General features: G+C 40.4%; 1 protein-coding gene across 8 annotated transcripts in view; it reads right to left on the reverse strand.

Moving 5' to 3' along the window:
* The window catches only part of LOC131946324 (fibulin-1), a 78,212-nt gene that overhangs the window by 6,396 nt on the left and 45,354 nt on the right, over window positions 1-26,462 (reverse strand). For 3 of the 8 annotated variants that reach the window (XR_009387694.1, XR_009387697.1, XR_009387691.1), the window contains 7 exons: window positions 24,644-24,769; window positions 13,067-13,192; window positions 9,544-9,663; window positions 8,391-8,531; window positions 8,108-8,249; window positions 5,738-7,852; window positions 5,441-5,592 (listed from right to left, as the gene is read on the reverse strand). Coding sequence is in view for 1 of the 8 variants with exons in the window: in XM_059307018.1 (XP_059163001.1) it covers window positions 8,108-8,249; window positions 8,391-8,531; window positions 9,544-9,663; window positions 13,067-13,192; window positions 24,644-24,769 (655 nt within the window). In the remaining 7 variants the exon portion in view is untranslated. Of the gene's footprint in view, window positions 1-5,440; window positions 5,593-5,737; window positions 7,853-8,107; window positions 8,250-8,390; window positions 8,532-9,543; window positions 9,664-13,066; window positions 13,193-24,643; window positions 24,770-26,462 lie in introns of those variants that run through there. The other 5 variants (XR_009387693.1, XR_009387692.1, XR_009387695.1 and 2 more) reach the window with 5 other exon arrangements.

A 26,462-nucleotide genomic window follows, 5' to 3' on the forward strand; every position in this document is an offset into this window, starting at 1 on the left:
CCTTAAATAACAAAGCCTAAATATATTTCCCAATATACCACTAATTCAAACTCAGCTTACAATTTTTAGTTTTTCATCAGAACTTTTCGTTACTTTCATCAACGAGCGGAATTCACATTGGCCCATATCCCACCTAACCGTTACAACATTCAGATATCCCACCTAGCCGTTACAACATTCACAGATATCCCACCTAACCGTTACAACATTCAGATATCCCACCTAGCCGTTACAACATTCACAGATATCCCACCTAGCCGTTACAACATTCACAGATATCCCACCTAGCCGTTACAACATTCAGATATCCCACCTAACCGTTACAACATTCACAGATATCCCACCTAACCGTTACAACATTCACAGATATCCCACCTAACCGTTACAACATTCACATATATCCCACCTGGCTGTTACAACATTCACAGATATCCCACCTAACCGTTACAATATTCACAGATATCCCACCTAACCGTTACAACATTCACAGATCTGACACCTGGCTGTTACAACATTCACAGATATCCCACCTAACCGTTACAACATTCACAGATGTCCCACCTAACCGTTACAACATTCACAGATATCCCACCTAACCGTTACAACATTCACAGATCTGACACCTGGCTGTTACAACATTCACAGATATCCCACCTAACCGTTACAACATTCACAGATATCCCACCTAACCGTTACAACACTCACAGATATCCCACCTAACCGTTACAACATTCACAGATATCCCACCTAACCGTTACAACATTCACAGATATCCCACCTAACCGTTACAACATTCACAGATATCCCACCTAACCGTTACAACATTCACAGATCTGACACCTGGCTGTTACAACATTCACAGATATCCCACCTAACCGTTACAACATTCACAGATATCCCACCTAACCGTCACAACATTCACAGATATCCCACCTAACCGTTACAACATTCACAGATATCCCACCTAACCGTTACAACATTCACAGATCTGACACCTGGCTGTTACAACATTCACAGATATCCCACCTAACCGTTACAACATTCACAGATATCCCACCTAACCGTTACAACATTCACAGATATCCCACCTAACCGTTACAACATTCACAGATATCCCACCTAACCGTTACAACATTCACAGATATCCCACCTAACCGTTACAACATTCACAGATATCCCACCTAACCGTTACAACATTCAGATATCCCACCTAGCCGTTACAACATTCACAGATATCCCACCTAACCGTTACAACATTCAGATATCCCACCTAGCCGTTACAACATTCACAGATATCCCACCTAGCCGTTACAACATTCACAGATATCCCACCTAGCCGTTACAACATTCAGATATCCCACCTAGCCGTTACAACATTCACAGATATCCCACCTAGCCGTTACAACATTCACAGATATCCCACCTAGCCGTTACAACATTCAGATATCCCACCTAACCGTTACAACATTCACATATATCCCACCTAACGGTTACAACATTCACAGATATCCCACCTAGCCGTTACAACATTCACAGATATCCCACCTAGCCGTTACAACATTCAGATATCCCACCTAACCGTTACAACATTCACAGATATCCCACCTAACCGTTACAACATTCACAGATATCCCACCTAACCGTTACAACATTCACAGATATCCCACCTAACCGTTACAACATTCACATATATCCCACCTGGCTGTTACAACATTCACAGATATCCCACCTAACCGTTACAATATTCACAGATATCCCACCTAACCGTTACAACATTCACAGATATCCCACCTAACCGTTACAACATTCACAGATCTGACACCTGGCTGTTACAACATTCACAGATATCCCACCTAACCGTTACAACATTCACAGATATCCCACCTAACCGTTACAACATTCACAGATATCCCACCTAACCGTTACAACATTCACAGATATCCCACCTAACCGTTACAACATTCACAGATATCCCACCTAACCGTTACAACATTCACAGATATCCCACCTAACCGTTACAACATTCAGATATCCCACCTAGCCGTTACAACATTCACAGATATCCCACCTAACCGTTACAACATTCAGATATCCCACCTAGCCGTTACAACATTCACAGATATCCCACCTAGCCGTTACAACATTCACAGATATCCCACCTAGCCGTTACAACATTCAGATATCCCACCTAGCCGTTACAACATTCACAGATATCCCACCTAGCCGTTACAACATTCACAGATATCCCACCTAGCCGTTACAACATTCAGATATCCCACCTAACCGTTACAACATTCACATATATCCCACCTAACGGTTACAACATTCACAGATATCCCACCTAGCCGTTACAACATTCACAGATATCCCACCTAGCCGTTACAACATTCAGATATCCCACCTAACCGTTACAACATTCACAGATATCCCACCTAACCGTTACAACATTCACAGATATCCCACCTAACCGTTACAACATTCACAGATATCCCACCTAACCGTTACAACATTCACATATATCCCACCTGGCTGTTACAACATTCACAGATATCCCACCTAACCGTTACAATATTCACAGATATCCCACCTAACCGTTACAACATTCACAGATCTGACACCTGGCTGTTACAACATTCACAGATATCCCACCTAACCGTTACAACATTCACAGATGTCCCACCTAACCGTTACAACATTCACAGATATCCCACCTAACCGTTACAACATTCACAGATCTGACACCTGGCTGTTACAACATTCACAGATATCCCACCTAACCGTTACAACATTCACAGATATCCCACCTAACCGTTACAACACTCACAGATATCCCACCTAACCGTTACAACATTCACAGATATCCCACCTAACCGTTACAACATTCACAGATATCCCACCTAACCGTTACAACATTCACAGATATCCCACCTAACCGTTACAACATTCACAGATCTGACACCTGGCTGTTACAACATTCACAGATATCCCACCTAACCGTTACAACATTCACAGATATCCCACCTAACCGTCACAACATTCACAGATATCCCACCTAACCGTTACAACATTCACAGATATCCCACCTAACCGTTACAACATTCACAGATCTGACACCTGGCTGTTACAACATTCACAGATATCCCACCTAACCGTTACAACATTCACAGATATCCCACCTAACCGTTACAACATTCAGAGATCTCACACCTGGCTGTTACAATATTCACAGATATCCCACCTAACCGTTACAACATTCACAGATCTGACACCTGGCTGTTACAACATTCACAGATATCCCACCTAACCGTTACAACATTCACAGATATCCCACCTAACCGTTACAACATTCACAGATATCCCACCTAACCGTTACAACATTCACAGATATCCCACCTAACCGTTACAACATTCACATATATCCCACCTAACCGTTACAACATTCACAGATATCCCACCTAACCGTTACAACATTCACAGATCTGACACCTGGCTGTTACAACATTCACAGATATCCCACCTAACCGTTACAACATTCACAGATATCCCACCTAACCGTTACAACATTCAGATATCCCACCTAGCCGTTACAACATTCAGATATCCCACCTAACCGTCACAACATTCACAGATATCCCACCTAACCGTTACAACATTCACAGATATCCTACCTAACCGTTACAACATTCACAGATATCCCACCTAACCGTCACAACATTCACAGATATCCCACCTAACCGTTACAACATTCACAGATATCCCACCTAACCGTTACAACAATCACAGATATCCCACCTAACCGTTACAACACTCACAGATATCCCACCTAACCGTTACAACATTCACAGATATCCCACCTAACCGTTACAACATTCACAGATATCCCACCTAACCGTTACAACAATCACAGATATCCCACCTAACCGTCACAACATTCACAGATATCCCACCTAACCGTTACAACATTCACAGATATCCCACCTAACCGTTACAACATTCACAGATCTGACACCTGGCTGTTACAACATTCACAGATATCCCACCTAACCGTTACAACATTCACAGATATCCCATCATTGACATCCTTTAGTGGTTGGCCTTTTGTCTTATATCCCCCGTCCCCCTGTGAGCAAGCAGTTGTGGGTGCAAAAATATACAGCACAGGGCCAAACCATTAGCACTTAGAAATAAATTAATTGTCCTAAAGTGCATTGTACGACTGTGTAACATTAAAAACAAAAGTTACGTTAAAAACCGCTCTACAAACTTTGTCCAAGATGGTTGGGAGGACTGTGTGTGGGTGAGGGAGGGGGGGTCGCTTTTTTCGCGGACAAAATTCGTAAGTATTTGTACTGGATTTGTTTACAACATGATTAGCTTTAGAGCTGGATTCCAGATCTAAATATTAAATAAATATTCCAATTAAATTTTATTATTACTTTGTTCAATTGCTATTAATATTTATTAAGGCCGAACATATTTGTTTTATTTACAGTTGCTTTGTTAATTAAATGAAGTTTATTGTTTACTGTCCTTACCTTTATTTGCCGCTGCTTCACTCACACCGCTTTGATAATAGGCCTATTGGCTAAAAAATTGACAGCGCCTACGTTCTGTTGATTGCCGTTCTCTATCACCTTTTTTTTAATATAACCCTTGGCAGTCGAAATAAAAGAATCCCTTTAGATCTGCCACTTCGAGTATCACAACCTTCCACAGCACAGGAGGCCATTTTGAATGGGGACCTGTACACCGCGATGGCGGATGTTTACATACTGAACGATCCGTGACGTCATACGCCGGCCCTGACCTTACCCAGAGTGTCTACATACCTCATAGAGGCTTACATCTCAACTGTCTGGCCTACGTATTTCAAGATCAGCCTAATGACTTGTTTACGTATCCCTGAAGTTTTTTGCTTTTGTCCGGTTTTACTTTTGTTACATAGCCGTAGAGACTGGAATGGGCTTATTACTTACTTATATACAGTGGCGTCGCTAGGTCGGTTGCCACCCCCCACAAGAAAAAACACCCCACCCTCTTGTAATAATTGTCGATTTGTACTTAAACGTCTATTTAACTTTAATTAATCACTAATGGATCTGGTACTAAGACATTTTTTTTTACATTTTTTTGCCTTGGTGTCACCCCCGTAAATGGTGTCACCCGGTGCGGACGCACCCCCCGCCCCGCACTCGCTACGCCTCTGCTTATTTATCAACACTATCTACACATGAATGAGTCACTCGACCGAACTACGTAAAGACACGGCCTCTGTCCACTCCAAGAACGATTTATCTTATTGAAATATAAAAAGCAAGCTTGAATGAAAAAACTTGTAAGGAAAAATGCTGAACAAACTACACAATATTTCCCACGTGGACAATTTTTGTCAGTTCATTCTGCATGCAATAATATAATGAATAAAAACAATGCAGTCAGATTAAATCATGCAGAATATACAATTTAATGAATTTTGATGTGTTACTTTTTTAAATTATCAAAAAAAAAAAAACAACAACAAACAAACAAAAAACAAACGACAACAAACAAACCGAAATTAATGCATTAATCAATGGACTTAGACAACGATAGCTGGGGCTGATGGGGGAGATTTGATTTTACTCAGACACAATACAACGACAGATGGGGGCCGAATTCATTTTACACAGACACATAAACACAATACAACGACAGATGGGTGCCGATATGATTTTACACAGACACATAAACACAATACAACGACAGATGGGGGCCGATTTGATTTTATACAGACACATAAACACAATACATCGACAGATGGGGGCCGATTTGATTTTACACAGACACAACACAACGACAGATGGGGGCCGAATTCATTTTACACAGACACATAAACACAATACAACGACAGATGGGTGCCGATATGATTTTACACAGACACATAAACACAATACAACGACAGATGGGGGCCGATTTGATTTTATACAGACACATAAACACAATACACCGACAGATGGGGGCCGATTTGATTTTACACAGACACAACACATCGACAGATGGGGGCCGATTTGATTTTACACAGACACAACACAACGACAGATGGGGGCCGAATTCATTTTACACAGACACATAAACACAATACAACGACAGATGGGTGCCGATATGATTTTACACAGACACATAAACACAATACAACGACAGATGGGGGCCGATTTGATTTTATACAGACACATAAACACAATACAACGACAGATGGGGCCGATTTGATTTTACACAGACACATAAACACAATACACCGACAGATGGGGGCCGATTTGATTTTACACAGACACATAAACACAATACAACGACAGATGGGGGCCGATATGATTTTACACAGACACATAAACACAATACACCGACAGATGGGGGCCGATTTGATTTTACACAGACACAACACAACGACAGATGGGGGCCGATTTGATTTTACACAGACACAATACAACGACAGATGGGGCCGATTTGATTTTACACAGACACATAAACACAATACACCGACAGATGGGGGCCGATTTGATTTTACACAGACACATAAACACAATACAATGACAGATGGGGCCGATTTTATTTTACACAGACACAATACATCGACAGATGGGGGCCGATTTGATTTTACACAGACACAATACAACGACAGATGGGGCCGATTTGATTTTACACAGACACATAAACACAATACAATGACAGATGGGGCCGATTTGATTTTACACAGACACAATACATCGACAGATGGGGGCCGATTTGATTTTACACAGACACAATACAACGACAGATGGGGCCGATTTGATTTTACACAGACACATAAACACAATACAACGACAGATGGGGGCCGATTTGATTTTACACAGACACATAAACACAATACAACGACATATGGGGGCCGATATGATTTTACACAGACACATAAACACAATACAATGACAGATGGGGGCCGATTTGATTTTACACAGACACATAAACACAATACAACGACAGAGGGGGGCCGATTTGATTTTACACAGACACATAAACACAATACAACGACAGAGGGGGGCCGATTTGATTTTACACAGACACATAAACACAATACATCGACAGATGGGGGCCGATTTGATTTTACACAGATACATAAAAACAATACATGGATAATAGTAATTTTGACCAGTATAGAAATAATGACTTGGAATCGGGTAAAAAAAATCCAAAACAAGTCTGGTTAACATTAAGACAAGATCAGTAAGTACGTTAGTATTATGGAAGAGTCTTGATGCAGCATTCTTTACCTCATGCAAAACGTTAAAACTATGGAGCACTCGAGACTTGATGTAGCAATCTTTCACCCATGCAAATGTTCACTTTACTCTGGCAAGGTTCTTGCTCCAAGCGTTTAGGTTTAGGAAAAAACAAAACATGGAAGGTGCTGAAGAAATCCGCAGTCAATAGCCGTGTGTGAAACAATCAATTGCTAGCGTCGTCTTCAGTAATATAAAGATAAATTCTTGACTCGGCTGTGCCCTCGTATCCCTTAGAATAACTGGTGACGTTCATGGCTAATTTGAGCACAACATCCTGGGGGCCGACGATACGTTTGATGAGGGTCACTCGGGAGTTGTACCGGCTACTCTCCAGCGTGAAGTCCCCCACCTCAGCTGGGAGAAGACCCCCCTTCAGTGGCCGGGCTGACACCAGCTCGAACCCCCACTCGTAATATTTGTCCACCAGACGGCTACCAGTCATCGAAAACAGAGGAGCAGGAACTAGCACGTTGGAGGAGAATGACAAGAAATTGTAGGTCCGCGAGATGAGACCCTTCCTGCATTCTGGACAGTCCATAGAGACTCGCTTACATCTTATGCTGTCGTTAAAGGTAAGTGTTAGGGTTAGTTCGTGTAGATTACGAATAATTTTAGAATCTAATATATATATATATATATATATATATATATACATATATATATATATATATATATATATGATATACTACATATCTTAAAATTGTGTTATGCAAGAAAATATAATTTAACTATCATACACAATGCACTATAATTCCACATCGATAAATGCATATGTGTAGTACACTTTTTCAACAGCTATCATGTCGTTTAAATACCTGTTTTGCTGTCCGGTTGAATTAGTCTTTATAAATCCATCAGGACATTTGACAATAGGACATTTATAGCCGCCTCGTGTGTTGAAACAGATGCTGTCAGCATGAGGACAATAGGCCGTCCTGTCCACGCATTCATTGATGTCTGTTCAAAAAGTGCGTACTCATCTTAATCTTTGGTAGATTCATTACAAAGAAACCACCCCCACCCCACATTAACCTTTACATGTCCAAGCACCCTTTCATCCCCCCCCTCCCCCCCCCCCCCCCCCCAAAAAAAAAATACCTTCACATGTCCGAGCGTCAGACTTGAGTCTCCAGCCATTAGAACACTCGCACTTGAAAGAACCGGGTAAGTTGACGCACTGTCCCCCACAGACCCCCGTGCGACCCCCACGTCCACCAAACTGTGTACATTCGTCAATATCTAACACAGTCAATGAGAAAAAAAATGAAGTGATATTTAGTTTGGTAAAAGTTGATTGTTTGTTATGTTGAGATTTTAGTTTCAGTTTTCACCTTTAGATTCCTCATTATACCGCATTAATGCAGTCTTTCTGTTTTGAGATAAGTGGCATTAATGCAGTCTTTCTGTTTTGAGATAAGTGGCATTAATGCAGTTTTTGTATTGGGATATAGTGGCATTAATGCGGTCTTTGTATTGGGATATAGTGGCATTAATGCAGTTTTTGTATTGGGATATAGTGGCATTAATGCGGTCTTTGTATTGGGATATAGTGGCATTAATGCAGTTTTTGTATTGTAGTGGCATTAATGCGGTCTATTGAGATATAGTGGCATTAATGCGGTCTTTCTGTATTGAGATATAGTGGCATTAATGCGGTCTTTGTATTGATATATAGTGGCATTAATGTAGTCTTTGTATTGGGGTATAGCGGCATTAATGTAGTTTTTGCATTGGGATATTCAATGCAGTATTTTTGTTTTGAGATATAATGGCATTAATGTAGTCTTTGTATTGGGGTATATCGGCATTAATGTAGTCTTTGTATTGGGATATAGTGGCATTAATGTAGTCTTTGTATTGGGGTATAGCGGCATTAATGTAGTTTTTGTATTGGGATATAGTGGCATTAATGTAGTCTTTGTATTGGGGTATAGCGGCATTAATGCATATTGTATTGCGACTCTTTGGTTCAGTCGATGGGAGACAAAAAAAGTAGCGTCATAGAAAGTATTGGATAAAAACTGGATTATAAGTCATTCAACGGATTATATACAAACTTAGGTATACATTACATACAAGTACATACGTGAGATTTATACCTTTATGTTTCTGTCATCCCGTTAACGCTGTAATACTAAACCATAATTCTAGCAAGTGAAGTAATCTCATTAACTAATTAGCGAGAGTGAACGAACTAAATTTTATTCTATTTAGAGAGGCAACATGAACGAGAAAATAAAAGCCGGCAAACCTTGACACGATCTTTTGTCGTCTCTCAGCTGATAGCCCCTGGAGCACGAGCAGAAATACGAGCCCAGCACATTGATACACGACTGCTGACATATGCCTTCCGTTTGACATTCGTCTACATCTAGGAACCAACAACATAATTAAAAAGATATTCGTCTACATCTGAAAACCAACAACATAATTAAAAAGACATTCGTCTACATCTAGGAACCAACAACATAATTAAAAATACATTCGTCTACATCTGGGAACCAACAACACAATTAAAAAGACATTCGTCTACATCTGGGAACCAACAACATAATTAAAAAGACATTCGTCTACATCTGGGAACCAACAAAAAATTAAAGTTTTAAGGGAGTTGCAATTTCCAGCTTTAAATAAACGTAAATCAAATAATTTCTTTGTAAATTAAATACAGCTTCTAATCTAGATTTTGTCATAAATACTGTTCAAATTTCTTGCGCATATCACGAAACTATTTTTATTGATGAGTCAGACCTTTACCGATCAAAAGAATGGAATTAGTGACGAATATTGGGGAACTTTATATCACCCAATGAACCCCACATTCAAAATTTTGAATGTCAACAACGAACAATTAATACATATATAATTAACGCACACAAACATATATAATCAGTAGTATAGGCAGGGAGCGTTAAGTGTGTTTGAACTATAGACATTTATGGACACATGTCCGTATCACTGATTTCTCTGGACATATCTATGGACACATGTCTGTATCACTGATTTCTCTGGACACTATGGACACATGTCTGTATCACTGATTTCTCTGGACACTATGGACACATGTCTGTATCACTGATTTCTCTGGACACATCTATGGACACATGTCCGTATCACTGATTTCTCTGGACACTATGGACACATGTCTGTATCACTGATTTCTGTGGACACATCTATGGACACATGTCCGTATCACTGATTTCTGTGGACACATCTATGGACACATGTCTGTATCACTGATTTCTCTGGACACTATGGACACATGTCTGTATCACTGATTTCTGTGGACACATCTATGGACACATGTCTGTATCACTGATTTCTCTGGACACATCTATGGACACATGTCTGTATCACTGATTTCTCTGAACACATCTATGGACACATGTCTGTATCACTGATTTCTCTGGACACATCTATGGACACATGTCTGTATCACTGATTTCTGTGGACACATCTATGGACACATGTCTGTATCACTGATTTCTCTGGACACTATGGACACATGTCTGTATCACTGATTTCTCTGGACACTATGGACACATGTCTGTATCACTGATTTCTGTGGACACATCTATGGACACATGTCTGTATCACTGATTTCTCTGGACACTATGGACACATGTCTGTATCACTGATTTCTCTGGACACATCTATGGACACATGTCTGTATCACTGATTTCTCTGGACACTATGGACACATGTCTGTATCACTGATTTCTGTGGACACATCTATGGACACATGTCTGTATCACTGATTTCTCTGGACACTATGGACACATGTCTGTATCACTGATTTCTCTGGACACTATGGACACATGTCTGTATCACTGATTTCTCTGGACACTATGGACACATGTCTGTATCACTGATTTCTCTGGACACTATGGACACATGTCTGTATCACTGATTTCTCTGGACACATCTATGGACACATGTCTGTATCACTGATTTCTCTGGACACTATGGACACATGTCCGTATCACTGATTTCTCTGGACACTATGGACACATGTCTGTATAACTGATTTCTGTGGACACATCTATGGACACATGTCTGTATCACTGATTTCTCTGGACACATCTATGGACACATGTCTGTATCACTGATTTCTCTGGACACTATGGACACATGTCTGTATCACTGATTTCTCTGGACACTATGGACACATGTCTGTATCACTGATTTCTGTGGACACATCTATGGACACATGTCTGTATCACTGATTTCTCTGGACACATCTATGGACACATGTCTGTATCACTGATTTCTCTGGACACTATGGACACATGTCTGTATCACTGATTTCTCTGGACACTATGGACACATGTCTGTATAACTGATTTCTCTGGACACTATGGACACATGTCTGTATCACTGATTTCTCTGGACACTATGGACACATGTCTGTATCACTGATTTCTCTGGACACTATGGACAAATGTCCGTATCACTGATTTCTCTGGACACATCTATGGACACATGTCTGTATCACTGATTTCTCTGGACACTATGGACAAATGTCCGTATCACTGATTTCTCTGGACACATCTATGGACACATGTCTGTATCACTGATTTCTCTGGACACTATGGACACATGTCTGTATCACTGATTTCTCTGGACACTATGGACACATGTCCGTATCACTGATTTCTCTGGACACATCTATGGACACATGTCTGTATCACTGATTTCTCTGGACACTATGGACACATGTCTGTATCACTGATTTCTCTGGACACTATGGACACATGTCTGTATCACTGATTTCTCTGGACACTATGGACACATGTCCGTATCACTGATTTCTCTGGACACATCTATGGACACATGTCTGTATCACTGATTTCTCTGGACACATCTATGGACACATGTCTGTATCACTGATTTCTCTGGACACTATGGACACATGTCTGTATCACTGATTTCTCTGGACACATCTATGGACACATGTCTGTATCACTGATTTCTCTGGACACATCTATGGACACATGTCTGTATCACTGATTTCTCTGGACACTATGGACACATGTCTGTATCACTGATTTCTGTGGACACATCTATGGACACATGTCTGTATCACTGATTTCTCTGGACACTATGGACACATGTCTGTATCACTGATTTCTCTGGACACTATGGACACATGTCTGTATCACTGATTTCTCTGGACACTATGGACACATGTCTGTATCACTGATTTCTGTGGACACATCTATGGACACATGTCTGTATCACTGATTTCTCTGGACACTATGGACACATGTCTGTATCACTGATTTCTGTGGACACATCTATGGACACATGTCTGTATCACTGATTTCTCTGGACACTATGGACACATGTCTGTATCACTGATTTCTCTGGACACTATGGACACATGTCTGTATCACTGATTTAACTTTCAGGTGCAAGCTGTGACACTCAAAAACCAAACAAAAAATAACAAACAAAAAACAACAAACAAACACGGGAAACTGATATAAAGCCCCTTACTTATCATCAGTGGTTTTGTCGGGAGTATATACGAGGGTTTCTCGCTAATGTCACAAAAAAACCAATAAATAAAGGCTGTTAATAAACCCCACTGTACATTTCTGTTTACACATTTCCTGTGTGTGGCCGGAACTATCCTCTCCCCCCCCCCCCCCTTTTAGAAACAGCTGCCATAATTCCGAAAAGGTTTTTTTTTTCTATTTCTTTGTGATAAATGGTTACGAACATCGAATAGCAGTTACATTAATGATGCTGTTAAATATTGTTTTGATTACCACTGCATGCATCATGACCGTCCAACTGAAGTCCTTCAACACATTGGCACTTGAAGGATCCTATGGTGTTCACACAGCGCGAGTTAGATGGGCAGATAGAGGAGCCATAATCACACTCGTCAACATCTGGTGAAACATGCACGGTTAGAACACAATGGACAGATAGAGGAGCCATAATCACACTCGTCAACATCTGGTGAAACATGCAGGGTTAGAACACAATGGACAGATAGAGGAGCCATAATCACACTCGTCAACATCTGGTGAAACATGCAGGGTTAGAACACAATGGACAGATAGAGGAGCCATAATCACACTCGTCAACATCTGGTGAAACATGCACGGTTAGAACACAATGGACAGATAGAGGAGCCATAATCACACTCGTCAACATCTGGTGAAACATGCACGGTTAGAACACAATGGACAGATAGAGGAGCCATAATCACACTCGTCAACATCTGGTGAAACATGCACGGTTAGAACACAATGGACAGATAGAGGAGCCATAATCACACTCGTCAACATCTGGTGAAACATGCACGGTTAGAACACAATGGACAGATAGAGGAGCCATAATCACACTCGTCAACATCTGGTGAAACATGCACGGTTAGAACACAATGGACAGATAGAGGAGCCATAATCACACTCGTCAACAGCTAATGAAACATGCAGGGTTAGAACACAATGGACAGATAGAGGAGCCATAATCACACTCGTCAACATCTGGTGAAACATGCACGGTTAGAACAGAATGGACAGATAGAGGAGCCATAATCACACTCGTCAATATCTGGTGAAACATGCACGTTTAGAACACAATGGACAGATAGAGGAGCCATAATCACACACGTCAACATCTGGTGAAACATGCACGGTTAGAACACAATGGACAGATAGAGGAGCCATAATCACACTCGTCAACAGCTAATGAAACATGCACGGTTAGAACACAATGGACAGATAGAGGAGCCATAATCACACTCGTCAACAGCTAATGAAACATGCACGGTTAGAACACAATGGACAGATAGAGGAGCCATAATCACACTCGTCAACATCTGGTGAAACATGCACGGTTAGAACACAATGGACAGATAGAGGAGCCATAATCACACTCGTCAACATCTGGTGAAACATGCACGGTTAGAACACAATGGACAGATAGAGGAGCCATAATCACACTCGTCAACATCTGGTGAAACATGCACGGTTAGAACACAATGGACAGATAGAGGAGCCATAATCACACTCGTCAACATCTGGTGAAACATGCACGGTTAGAACACAATGGACAGATAGAGGAGCCACAATCACACTCGTCAACAGCTAATGAAACATGCACGGTTAGAACACAATGGACAGATAGAGGAGCCATAATCACACTCGTCAATATCTGGTGAAACATGCACGGTTAGAACACAATGGACAGATAGAGGAGCCATAATCACACTCGTCAATATCTGGTGAAACATGCACGGTTAGAACACAATGGACAGATAGAGGAGCCATAATCACACTCGTCAATATCTGGTGAAACATGCAGGGTTAGAACACAATGGACAGATAGAGGAGCCATAATCACACTCGTCAATATCTGGTGAAACATGCAGGGTTAGAACAGAATGGACAGATAGAGGAGCCATAATCACACTCGTCAACATCTGGTGAAACATGCACGGTTAGAACACAATGGACAGATAGAGGAGCCATAATCACACTCGTCAACATCTGGTGAAACATGCACGGTTAGAACACAATGGACAGATAGAGGAGCCATAATCACACTCGTCAACATCTGGTGAAACATGCACGGTTAGAACACAATGGACAGATAGAGGAGCCATAATCACACTCGTCAATATCTGGTGAAACATGCACGGTTAGAACACAATGGACAGATAGAGGAGCCATAATCACACTCGTCAATATCTGGTGAAACATGCACGGTTAGAACACAATGGACAGATAGAGGAGCCATAATCACACTCGTCAACATCTAATGAAACATGCATGGTTAGAACACAATGGACAGATAGAGGAGCCATAATCACACTCGTCAACATCTGGTGAAACATGCACGGTTAGAACACAATGGACAGATAGAGGAGCCATAATCACACTCGTCAACATCTGGTGAAACATGCACGGTGTAACGTTAACCTATCTATCAGCTAAATAGAAGGAGAACGTCCCCGGATTCTTTTTTCGGGGTCATATGCAAATGCCTTACGGCCTAAGTGGATGAACACTTAACACAACGTCCCACTAGGGCTCGAAATTAATGTCTAGGGAAGCTAGTGGTACTATTGTAATTAACACTCATCCAATCTACATACGACCATTTAATCAGCGAACTCAGTTGTGGCAAAACACAAAGATGAACTAGATAAAATATTTAATGTATAAAATATCAAAAACCCAACTTACACAATGTAGGAAAAAAACACTATCACAGATTTCTACACTGTCTAAAGAACAGCTACAGGCCACACAACACTGCTGTAGCTTCTAGACTTACTTAGCGACAAGTAATATTAAACTAGAAGATTAAATCAACTGAAGAAAGCAAGGCACACACAGGTCTTAAGTACTCTCACGTTCAAATGGTCAGAGTCTATAGCCGGACAATATGGACGGCTGCCTGACTAAGGTAAAACGGCCTCGTAGACTTTTAGGTCAAGAAAAACTGCCTCGTGTTGCGAGTTTGCGGGGCAATTAAAGACTTCTGTGACAGGGGAGGTTATCCTCAACTCATGTCGCCATTGGTTGGGATAATCATCTGATCAGAATCATTCAATCAGATTTTAATGGAAATTTTCTATGTCTCAAACACCTTAATAGTCAATGGAAAAACCCCAGGTGTTACACAATCATTCCATATAAGGAAATATACAATGTCAAAATAAAAATGACTCGACCTAAGTAGGTCACATCCCCTCCCTTTTTGGAAGTGACAGATAGGTTCCACAAAAACATACATAAGGAACCAATCTGGCAATGAAATAACAAAAATGTTTTACAAATGTAGGCAATCAAAATCATAATACCAGATGAAAATATCCCTGAACATAAAAGGGAAGTAACTCCAACTTTTACAATTGGTGAAAGGGGAGTAACCCTTCAAAAAGTAATTATACATCAAAATCCCTCAAAAAAGGGTATTACAATATTTCCATGTGGATATTAAAAGTGGTAAACCTGCCAGGGTAAGACCTTTATTTCAATGACTAGCTACAATATCAATGGAGCCATATGAGACATATTATAAAAAAAAGTTTACATATAATCAAAAACCACCTTTAATTAAGGTTCACCTGAAAATAAACAAAATATTCAACAGGATTGGAATTTTGAAAAAAATTCAAATTCACACCACTCATTTTCATATGAGTGACACTCAAACAAAACCTGTTTATGGTCCTAATGAACCACAAAGCATGTCACATGATCAATGTGTACAACAAGATTTTACATCCTTGACAAACAATCAGCCACAACATTATCACTACCCTTAATGTGTGAAATTTCCAGATTAAAATTTTGGAAATATAAGCACCATCTCAATATTCTTTGATTTGTCTGTCCTAACTTAGAGGTAAATTTCAGGGGATCATGGTCAGAAAACACTCTGACTGGATTGGTTGAAGAAGAGACATAGACTTCAAAATGTTGTAATGATAAAACCAAAGCTAAAGCTTCTTTTTCAATAGTAGAGTAATTCTTTTGGTTCTCATTTAACTTCCTGGAAAAAAAGGCAATGGGATGGTCAATTCCCATGTTGTCTTCTTGAAATAGGACTGAGCCAATGGCTAAGTTGCTAGCATCAATGGCAAGTTTAAAGGGCATGCTAAAATTTGGTGCAGCCATAACAGGAGCATTAGATAGAAATGACTTAATGGTTAAAAAAGCTTCTTGACATTTATCTGACCATTCAAATTCAACACCCTTTTTCAATAATGCAGTAAGAGGTTCAGCAATAGCTGAAAAGTTTTGACAGAACCGCCTATAGTAACCAGCCATCCCAAGGAACTTTTTGATCTCTTTACAATTTTTGGGAGGTGGTAACCTTACAATAGCATCTACTTTAGCTTCAATGGGCCGAACTTGGTTCGTTCCCACTTGGTAACCCAAATAGGTAATTGAAGCTTTACAGAAATCACTTTTATGTAAGTTTACAGTAAAATTAACTTCAGACAATTTTCTAAAAAGGTTAGTCAATTGAACAATATGTTCTTCAAAAGTATTAGAAAATACAACTATATCATCTATGTAGGCCTCACATTGGTCTATGTCAGCAATGACAGAGTTAATGACTCTCTGGAAAGTTTGACCAGCATTTCGCATACCAAAGGGCATACGTTTGTATCTATAAAAACCATTAGGGGTTACAAAAGCAGATATTTCTTTTGCACGGTCAGATAAGGGGATTTGCCAGTATCCTAAAGTAAATCAATTTTGGAAATTATCTTAGCCTGACCAACTTTATCAATAACGTCCTCTATCCGAGGTAAGGGATAGGAATCAGCTTTGGTGAGCGCATTCACCTTCCTAAAGTCGGTCACAAACCTGAAAGATCCACCGTCTTTCGGGACTAGGAGACATGGGGAACTCCAGTTGCTGAAACTGGGCTCAATGATATCATTCTTGAGCATATAGTCAATTTCATCTTTTATCAAAGCAGCTTTTTCCGGGTTAACTCTATAGGGGTGTTGTTTAATGGGTTTTGCGTCACCAACGTCTACATCATGAGGTGGAACCTTCGCTTCTTTGGGGACATCCCCAAAAATAGAGGGAAATGTCTCAAATAACTGAGACAATCTATGGCTTTCCTCTGTGGACAAATGCATAAGGTGGACATTCAAATTATCTAAAAAGGAAGAATTTACCAATTTTGGGAGTTTCAATTTATCATGTATCACATCATCAGAAACATTTGAACATACAGGTAAAGTAGTTTTAGCTGTGGATTGAAAATTGTTACAATTATCATAATACTTTTTCAGTGAGTTGACATGATACACTGTCTGTTTCTTTCTTCTGTCGGGCGTATTGACAACATAGTTCAAATCACTTAATTTTGAATGCACAGTAAAGGGTCCACAATATCTCAAGGATAACGCATTGTTCAGATTAGGTACTAGCACAAGAACTTTGTCGCCTGGATTGAATGTTCGTTTACAAGAACTCTTATCATACAGTTCTTTCATTCTCACTTGGGCCTTACTTAAGTTCTTGTGAGCCATTTCGCACACGGCTTTCAGTCGAACGTGAAAATCGTCGAAGTTTTCCACTGGATGATCACTGGTACCTGTCCAACGTTCGTGTATCAGCTTCAGGGGGCCACGGACAGAATGTCCAAACACAAGTTGAAAAGGCGAGTAGCCTAAAGAGTCCTGGACACAGTCCCTCGCGGCGAAAATAATCCAAGGAACAGACTCATCCCATTGGGTGTTACTATTAGCGAATGTCCTTAGCATGGTTTTGAGGGTTTAGTGGAACCTCTCAAGTACGCCTTGAGACTGAGGGTGGTAGGCTGAGCTGGTGATGTGGGTAACGCCTAGCTTGGCTAGCGCTTCCTGAAAATGGTGACTGGTGAAGTTGCTGCCTTGATCTGTTTGCACGATTCTAGGTAATCCAAAGGTAGTGAAGAACCGGGTCATGGCTCTGACTACAGTCTTTGCCTTAATGTTCCGTAAGGGAATCGCCTCGGGAAAACGGGTACTTGAACACATAAAGGTAAGTAGGTACTCGTTGCCCGCCTTGGTTTTAGGCAAGGGACCTACACAGTCCATGACGATTTTAGAAAAAGGTTCTTCTAATACAGGAATCGGACTCAAAGGGGCCTTAGGAATTGTCTGGTTTGGCTTTCCGGCCAACTGACAGTTCGTGCAACTTCTACAGTAACGCGACACATCTTTTCTCATTTTGGGCCAAAAGAACAGTTCTTTGATCTTCGCCGTCGTTTTAGTGACACCTGGGTGCGCTGACATTGGATGGTCATGTGCCAGCTTAAGTATTTCATGCCGATAAGGTGGAGGGATCCACAGCTGGTTTTTACCCAACCATGGTTCGGCTGGTGAGGCAATCACTGGTATAGCGCGACGAAAGAAGAGGCCGTTCTCGGAGAAATATTCTCCATCGTCAGATGATAGAGATTTTTCGACCGTTGCTTTGAGTTCCGCGTCGACTTGTTGAGCTTTAATGATGTCGTCCTGAGATATACTCAGGGGTAAGCCCAAGCTTGTGTTTTCTGGAAGCATAGACTCCAGTTTGGGAGTCGAATTCCTTGACGATGATGGCGGATGTGGTTCAGACGTTGTGTCAGCCAATTGTTTGGTCTGGCTTCTTGTCACCGCACATGCAGGATACAGTTCATAATCATTATCTGGAACTGTTGACAAAGGGTCTGAAACCGTACAGGGGTATACTTTGCTTCCCGCAAGGTCATTCCCTAGAAGTAGGTGTACTCCTGGGACTGGAATACTATCTATCACACCTAAAATGACCTCACCTTCGACGAGATGATGTTTCAGGGCAAACTTGTGTAGAGGGACGACAGTAGATTTTGTCCCCACTCCCTGGATAATGGAAATCTTTCCGGTGTTCGTCTCTGGTGTAATGTCCATTGAACTTTTCAAAAGGAGTGATTGTGACGCTCCTGTGTCTCTTAGAACGGTGATATTCTTCTGAGACAACGGATCACCTGGTTTGCTAATGATGGCTTCGGCAATAAAAGATGAAAAGTCAACTTTTCTCGATCCCTCGAGATCGGTAGACTCGGAAGAAACTGGATGGTGGCGAGAACAGTCAAAATGTGACTGCACATAATGTGTGGAGACTTGACTACCTTCTTGCGGACACTTAGGATTAGAGTCCTTTTGAATTCTAGAGTTCATAGTTGAACTGGCTGCTTGAGGGGATAGAGCATAGTGCGCGGAAGTACGCACCACCTCTCTGTTATATTGACGACGTTTGTAACAGTCCTTGACAAGATGCCCAGACCTTTTGCAGAACTGGCATACTGCTCGACGATTGAGAGTTGATCTTGGTTTCTCTCTGGACTGTGATGCCTTCAAATGTTGGCCAACAGAATGATTGCTGCCAAAAAGGGGAAGCACTGGGTTGAGGCGGTTTCCTGACACTGGTGGTTTCTTATGCACCAACATATATGTGTCAGCCGACTCAGCAGCCTTCTGGATGTCAGTTATCTTGTTATCCAGTATGTGTAGTCGTATCTCTTCAGGCAGGGACGATAGGAATTCTTCCCTTAGGATAAGTGACCTGAGTTTCTCAAACTCAGAAACTTCTTCAGAGTGTAGCCACCTTGAAAATATTTTCTCCTTTTCAAAGAGAAATTCCACATATGATTGTGTGGGTAACTTGCGGAGTGTTCGGAATTTTGTCCGATAGGCCTCGGGCGTCAGTGCGTAGGCCTTTAAAATGGCAGTCTTGACCAAACTATAGTTATTTTGAACGTCGTGAGAGAGTGCCTGGTATGTTTTTGCAGCTTTCCCAGTAAGGACAGAGCTCAATAAAGCAGTAATGGAAGTCTCGGGCCATTCACATGTCTTCGCTAAACTCTCAAATGAGTTAAAGAAAACGACCAAATCTGTTTCATCAAATTTAGGAACTAATTTCCCAAATTTGGCAATCACTTGCCCTACCGACAACTTTTTTGGATCTACCGGAGAAGTGACATCACTAACTTGACCAAACTCTAATTCCAACCTCCTCTTATCTAAAGCAATTTTAGCCTCTAACTCCTGTTTCTCTAGAGCAACTTTCTCCTTCTCTAGAGCACTTTTAGTTTCAAACTCCTTTTCTTTTAATAGAAGCTCCCTCTCTTCTATAGATTTCTCCTCGCGGAGCAACACACTAGCTAACAAACTTTCGTCAAATACTCCTTCATTAATGAAATGAACAACAATTTTATCTCTCAACACCTCTGACTTCTGCGTAACAGAATAATCCAATTTCAATTCCTTAACAACACTAACCAAAACTTTTCTACTCAACTTTTCTACATCTTCAACAGTAGGATTAGCCAAAAAAGACTCCATAACACTACTTGAAAATCACAACAAGCCTAGATCCTTTAAATTAATACACAGCGTTGGGCCGTGTACTTGACCTCTAAATGTAGGACGTGACACGTCTGCTTATTTGACCTAGATACTCTAGCCTGAGCGCGCGTTGTAAGAACACTGCGCTACTGGATATAAAAACAACTAAATCCAACTAACCTTAATATTCAACTGATATAACCAACAACTGGAACGACAGATTAAATCCCGGACGAGCCCCCACTTTGTAACGTTAACCTATCTATCAGCTAAATAGAAGGAGAACGTCCCCGGATTCTTTTTTCGGGGTCATATGCAAATGCCTTACGGCCTAAGTGGATGAACACTTAACACAACGTCCCACTAGGGCTCGAAATTAATGTCTAGGGAAGCTAGTGGTACTATTGTAATTAACACTCATCCAATCTACATACGACCATTTAATCAGCGAACTCAGTTGTGGCAAAACACAAAGATGAACTAGATAAAATATTTAATGTATAAAATATCAAAAACCCAACTTACACAATGTAGGAAAAAAACACTATCACAGATTTCTACACTGTCTAAAGAACAGCTACAGGCCACACAACACTGCTGTAGCTTCTAGACTTACTTAGCGACAAGTAATATTAAACTAGAAGATTAAATCAACTGAAGAAAGCAAGGCACACACAGGTCTTAAGTACTCTCACGTTCAAATGGTCAGAGTCTATAGCCGGACAATATGGACGGCTGCCTGACTAAGGTAAAACGGCCTCGTAGACTTTTAGGTCAAGAAAAACTGCCTCGTGTTGCGAGTTTGCGGGGCAATTAAAGACTTCTGTGACAGGGGAGGTTATCCTCAACTCATGTCGCCATTGGTTGGGATAATCATCTGATCAGAATCATTCAATCAGATTTTAATGGAAATTTTCTATGTCTCAAACACCTTAATAGTCAATGGAAAAACCCCAGGTGTTACACAATCATTCCATATAAGGAAATATACAATGTCAAAATAAAAATGACTCGACCTAAGTAGGTCACAACGGTTAGAACACAATGGACAGATAGAGGAGTCATAATCACACTCGTCAACATCTGGTGAAACATGCAGGGTTAGAACACAATGGACAGATAGAGGAGCCATAATCACACTCGTCAACATCTGGTGAAACATGCACGGTTAGAACACAATGGACAGATAGAGGAGCCATAATCACACTCGTCAACAGCTAATGAAACATGCAGGGTTAGAACACAATGGACAGATAGAGGAGCCATAATCACACTCGTCAACATCTGGTGAAACATGCACGGTTAGAACAGAATGGACAGATAGAGGAGCCATAATCACACTCGTCAATATCTGGTGAAACATGCACGTTTAGAACACAATGGACAGATAGAGGAGCCATAATCACACACGTCAACATCTGGTGAAACATGCACGGTTAGAACACAATGGACAGATAGAGGAGCCATAATCACACTCGTCAACAGCTAATGAAACATGCACGGTTAGAACACAATGGACAGATAGAGGAGCCATAATCACACTCGTCAACAGCTAATGAAACATGCACGGTTAGAACACAATGGACAGATAGAGGAGCCATAATCACACTCGTCAACATCTGGTGAAACATGCACGGTTAGAACACAATGGACAGATAGAGGAGCCATAATCACACTCGTCAACATCTGGTGAAACATGCACGGTTAGAACACAATGGACAGATAGAGGAGCCACAATCACACTCGTCAACAGCTAATGAAACATGCACGGTTAGAACACAATGGACAGATAGAGGAGCCATAATCACACTCGTCAATATCTGGTGAAACATGCACGGTTAGAACACAATGGACAGATAGAGGAGCCATAATCACACTCGTCAATATCTGGTGAAACATGCACGGTTAGAACACAATGGACAGATAGAGGAGCCATAATCACACTCGTCAATATCTGGTGAAACATGCAGGGTTAGAACACAATGGACAGATAGAGGAGCCATAATCACACTCGTCAATATCTGGTGAAACATGCAGGGTTAGAACACAATGGACAGATAGAGGAGCCATAATCACACTCGTCAACATCTGGTGAAACATGCACGGTTAGAACACAATGGACAGATAGAGGAGCCATAATCACACTCGTCAACATCTGGTGAAACATGCACGGTTAGAACACAATGGACAGATAGAGGAGCCATAATCACACTCGTCAACATCTGGTGAAACATGCACGGTTAGAACACAATGGACAGATAGAGGAGCCATAATCACACTCGTCAATATCTGGTGAAACATGCACGGTTAGAACACAATGGACAGATAGAGGAGCCATAATCACACTCGTCAATATCTGGTGAAACATGCACGGTTAGAACACAATGGACAGATAGAGGAGCCATAATCACACTCGTCAACATCTAATGAAACATGCATGGTTAGAACACAATGGACAGATAGAGGAGCCATAATCACACTCGTCAACATCTGGTGAAACATGCACGGTTAGAACACAATGGACAGATAAAGGAGTCATAATCACACTCGTCAACATCTGGTGAAACATGCACGGTTAGAGCACAATGGACAGATAGAGGAGCCATAATCACACTCGTCAACATCTAATGAAACATGCAGGGTTAGAGCACAAGACATTCATGCAAAACAACGTGTTGATTCAGTGGCTTTTTCCTGTGTAGTTCACGTTTATATTCAAGATTACAATTATATGCATACACATGTACTAAATGTTTATGTAGTAAATACTTCAAATACATGATGGCATTGCAAACTTTAATGTAAATTGTTTGTTATAATTTGAGGTGCATCTATGCATATGAAACGTTCAAGAGAATCTAGTTTTATGCAAAGTTGAGGAGAATCTAGGCTAATAAAAAATTCAAACGGATCTAGGCATCTCAGAACTAAAATGTAAAAGAATTACCTCACTATTTGATGAAGGTTTAACAGAATAACCGCAATGGACCTACCTACACATTTCTAGAAGTGAATCTGTGAAGTAAATGGACCTACCTACACATTTCTAGAAGTGAATCTGTGAAGTAAATGGACCTACCTACACATTTCTAGATGTGAATCTGTGAAGTAAATGGACCTACCTACACATTTCTAGAAGTGAATCTGTGAAGTAAATGGACCTACCTACACATTTCTAGAAGTGAATCTGTGAAGTAAATGGACCTACCTACACATTTCTAGAAGTGAATCTGTGAAGTAAATGGACCTACCACACATTTCTAGAAGTGAATCTGTGAAGTAAATGGACCTACCTACACATTTCTAGAAGTGAATCTGTGAAGTAAATGGACCTACCTACACATTTCTAGAAGTGAATCTGTGAAGTAAATATACCTACCTACACATTTCTAGAAGTGAATCTGTGAAGTAAATGGACCTACCTACACATTTCTAGAAGTGAATCTGTGAAGTAAATTGACCTACCTACACATTTCTAGAAGTGAATCTGTGAAGTAAATGGACCTACCTACACATTTACCAGTTTCGTCTTGTCTTAGACCTCTAGGACATTGACACAAATAAGTTCCTGGTTTGTTGATGCATAGCTGCTCTACGGTACATTGGTGGGTACCCAGTTCACACTCATCAATATCTGGATAAATCATTGGTCAGTTTATCAATATCTGGATAAATCATTGGTCAGTTCATCAATATCTGGATAAATCATTGGTCAGTTCATCAATATCTGGATAAATCATTGGTCAGTTCATCAATATCTGGATAAATCATTGGTCAGTTCATCAATATCTGGATAAATCATTGGTCAGTTCATCAATATCTGGATAAATCATTGGTCAGTTCATCAATATCTGGATAAATCATTGGTCAGTTCATCAATATCTGGATAAATCATTGGTCAATTCATCAATATCTGGATAAATCATTGGTCAGTTCATCAATATCTGAACAAAACATTGGTCAGTTCATCAATATCTGAACAAATCATTGGTCAGTTCTTATGCATCTTTAGACATGATTCGAATAGATTACAAGAATAGAAAGAATTGGTTCAATTGTTGCTTTATAAAACTGTTGTACCTTAGAATGAGTTGATAGTAAATACTTAACACGTTTTCAAAAGCTGAAGAACAGATGTGCGTATAGACGACCCAGCTGGTGTGCATGCGTTCATGCCCGCAATCATGCCCTCATTGCACAACATCAACTATGCCCTCCATCATGCTCTACATCCACAATATTAAACATGCCCTCTATTAACAATATCAAACAAAAATTAAATTTAAGGTCCCATTAAAAATTATATGTTATACTTAAAAAATAGAAAGCAGACCCTGACTTTTCAAAATTTTTCAACATGTCTGCATCTGATATTTCAACAAGTCTGCATCTGATATTTCAACATGTCTGCACCTGATATTTCAACATGTCTGCATCTGATATTTCAACATGTCTGCATCTGATATTTCAACATGTCTGCATCTGATATTTCAACATGTCTGCATCTGATATTTCAACATGTCTGCATCTGATATTTCAACATGTCTGCATCTGATATTTCAACATGTCTGCATCTGATATTTCAACATGTCTGCATCTGATATTTCAACATGTCTGCATCTGATATTTCACCATGTCTGCATCTGATATTTCAACATGTCTGCATCTGATATTTCAACATGTCTGCACCTGATATTTCAACATGTCTGCATCTGATATTTCAACATGTCTGCATCTGATATTTCAACATGTCTGCATCTGATATTTCAACATGTCTGCATCTGATATTTCAGAATGCAACCAAGCAGTGACGTCATTGTGCACTAACAGGATGTCATCAGACCCCCACCCCCCTCCAACATTTTAGTTTCACCTCACTCCCTCTATATTTTGGCGTCCTAACTCGATAAAACATTGTACAGTTTACGATTTTTCGTCCTGGTGTCACCCGGTGCTGCACATTTGGCGAACAATAATATAAAGAAAATAAAAACAGATGAAATTAACATTGTTCATTGTTGTCTCCCCTCCACCCCATTAGGAAGTGTCTGAAAGAAAAACACTGGTGTTTTGTCAATTTTGCCTCTCCATCGCAGCCTTAAAAAAAAACAACTTAAAAGTCCGAAAACCAATGTTATAAAAGTGGCAATCGCAGATAACTTAAAAATATTCTTTGGCGTTTAAACCTACATTTCTATTTATTTTCATCAAGCCTGAAGTTTCACTTTAGTAAGACAAACTTTGATTAGCTATATAAAAACAAAGTGATCGTGTTTATGAAAACCCAACTTTGTTTTAACACGTACACTAAACTTTACCGGTAAATA

This window comes from Physella acuta, unplaced genomic scaffold (genome assembly GCF_028476545.2).
Source record: "Physella acuta isolate Inbredline_101_S28 unplaced genomic scaffold, ASM2847654v3 ptg000552l, whole genome shotgun sequence".
Taxonomy (NCBI): Eukaryota; Metazoa; Mollusca; class Gastropoda; family Physidae; genus Physella; species Physella acuta.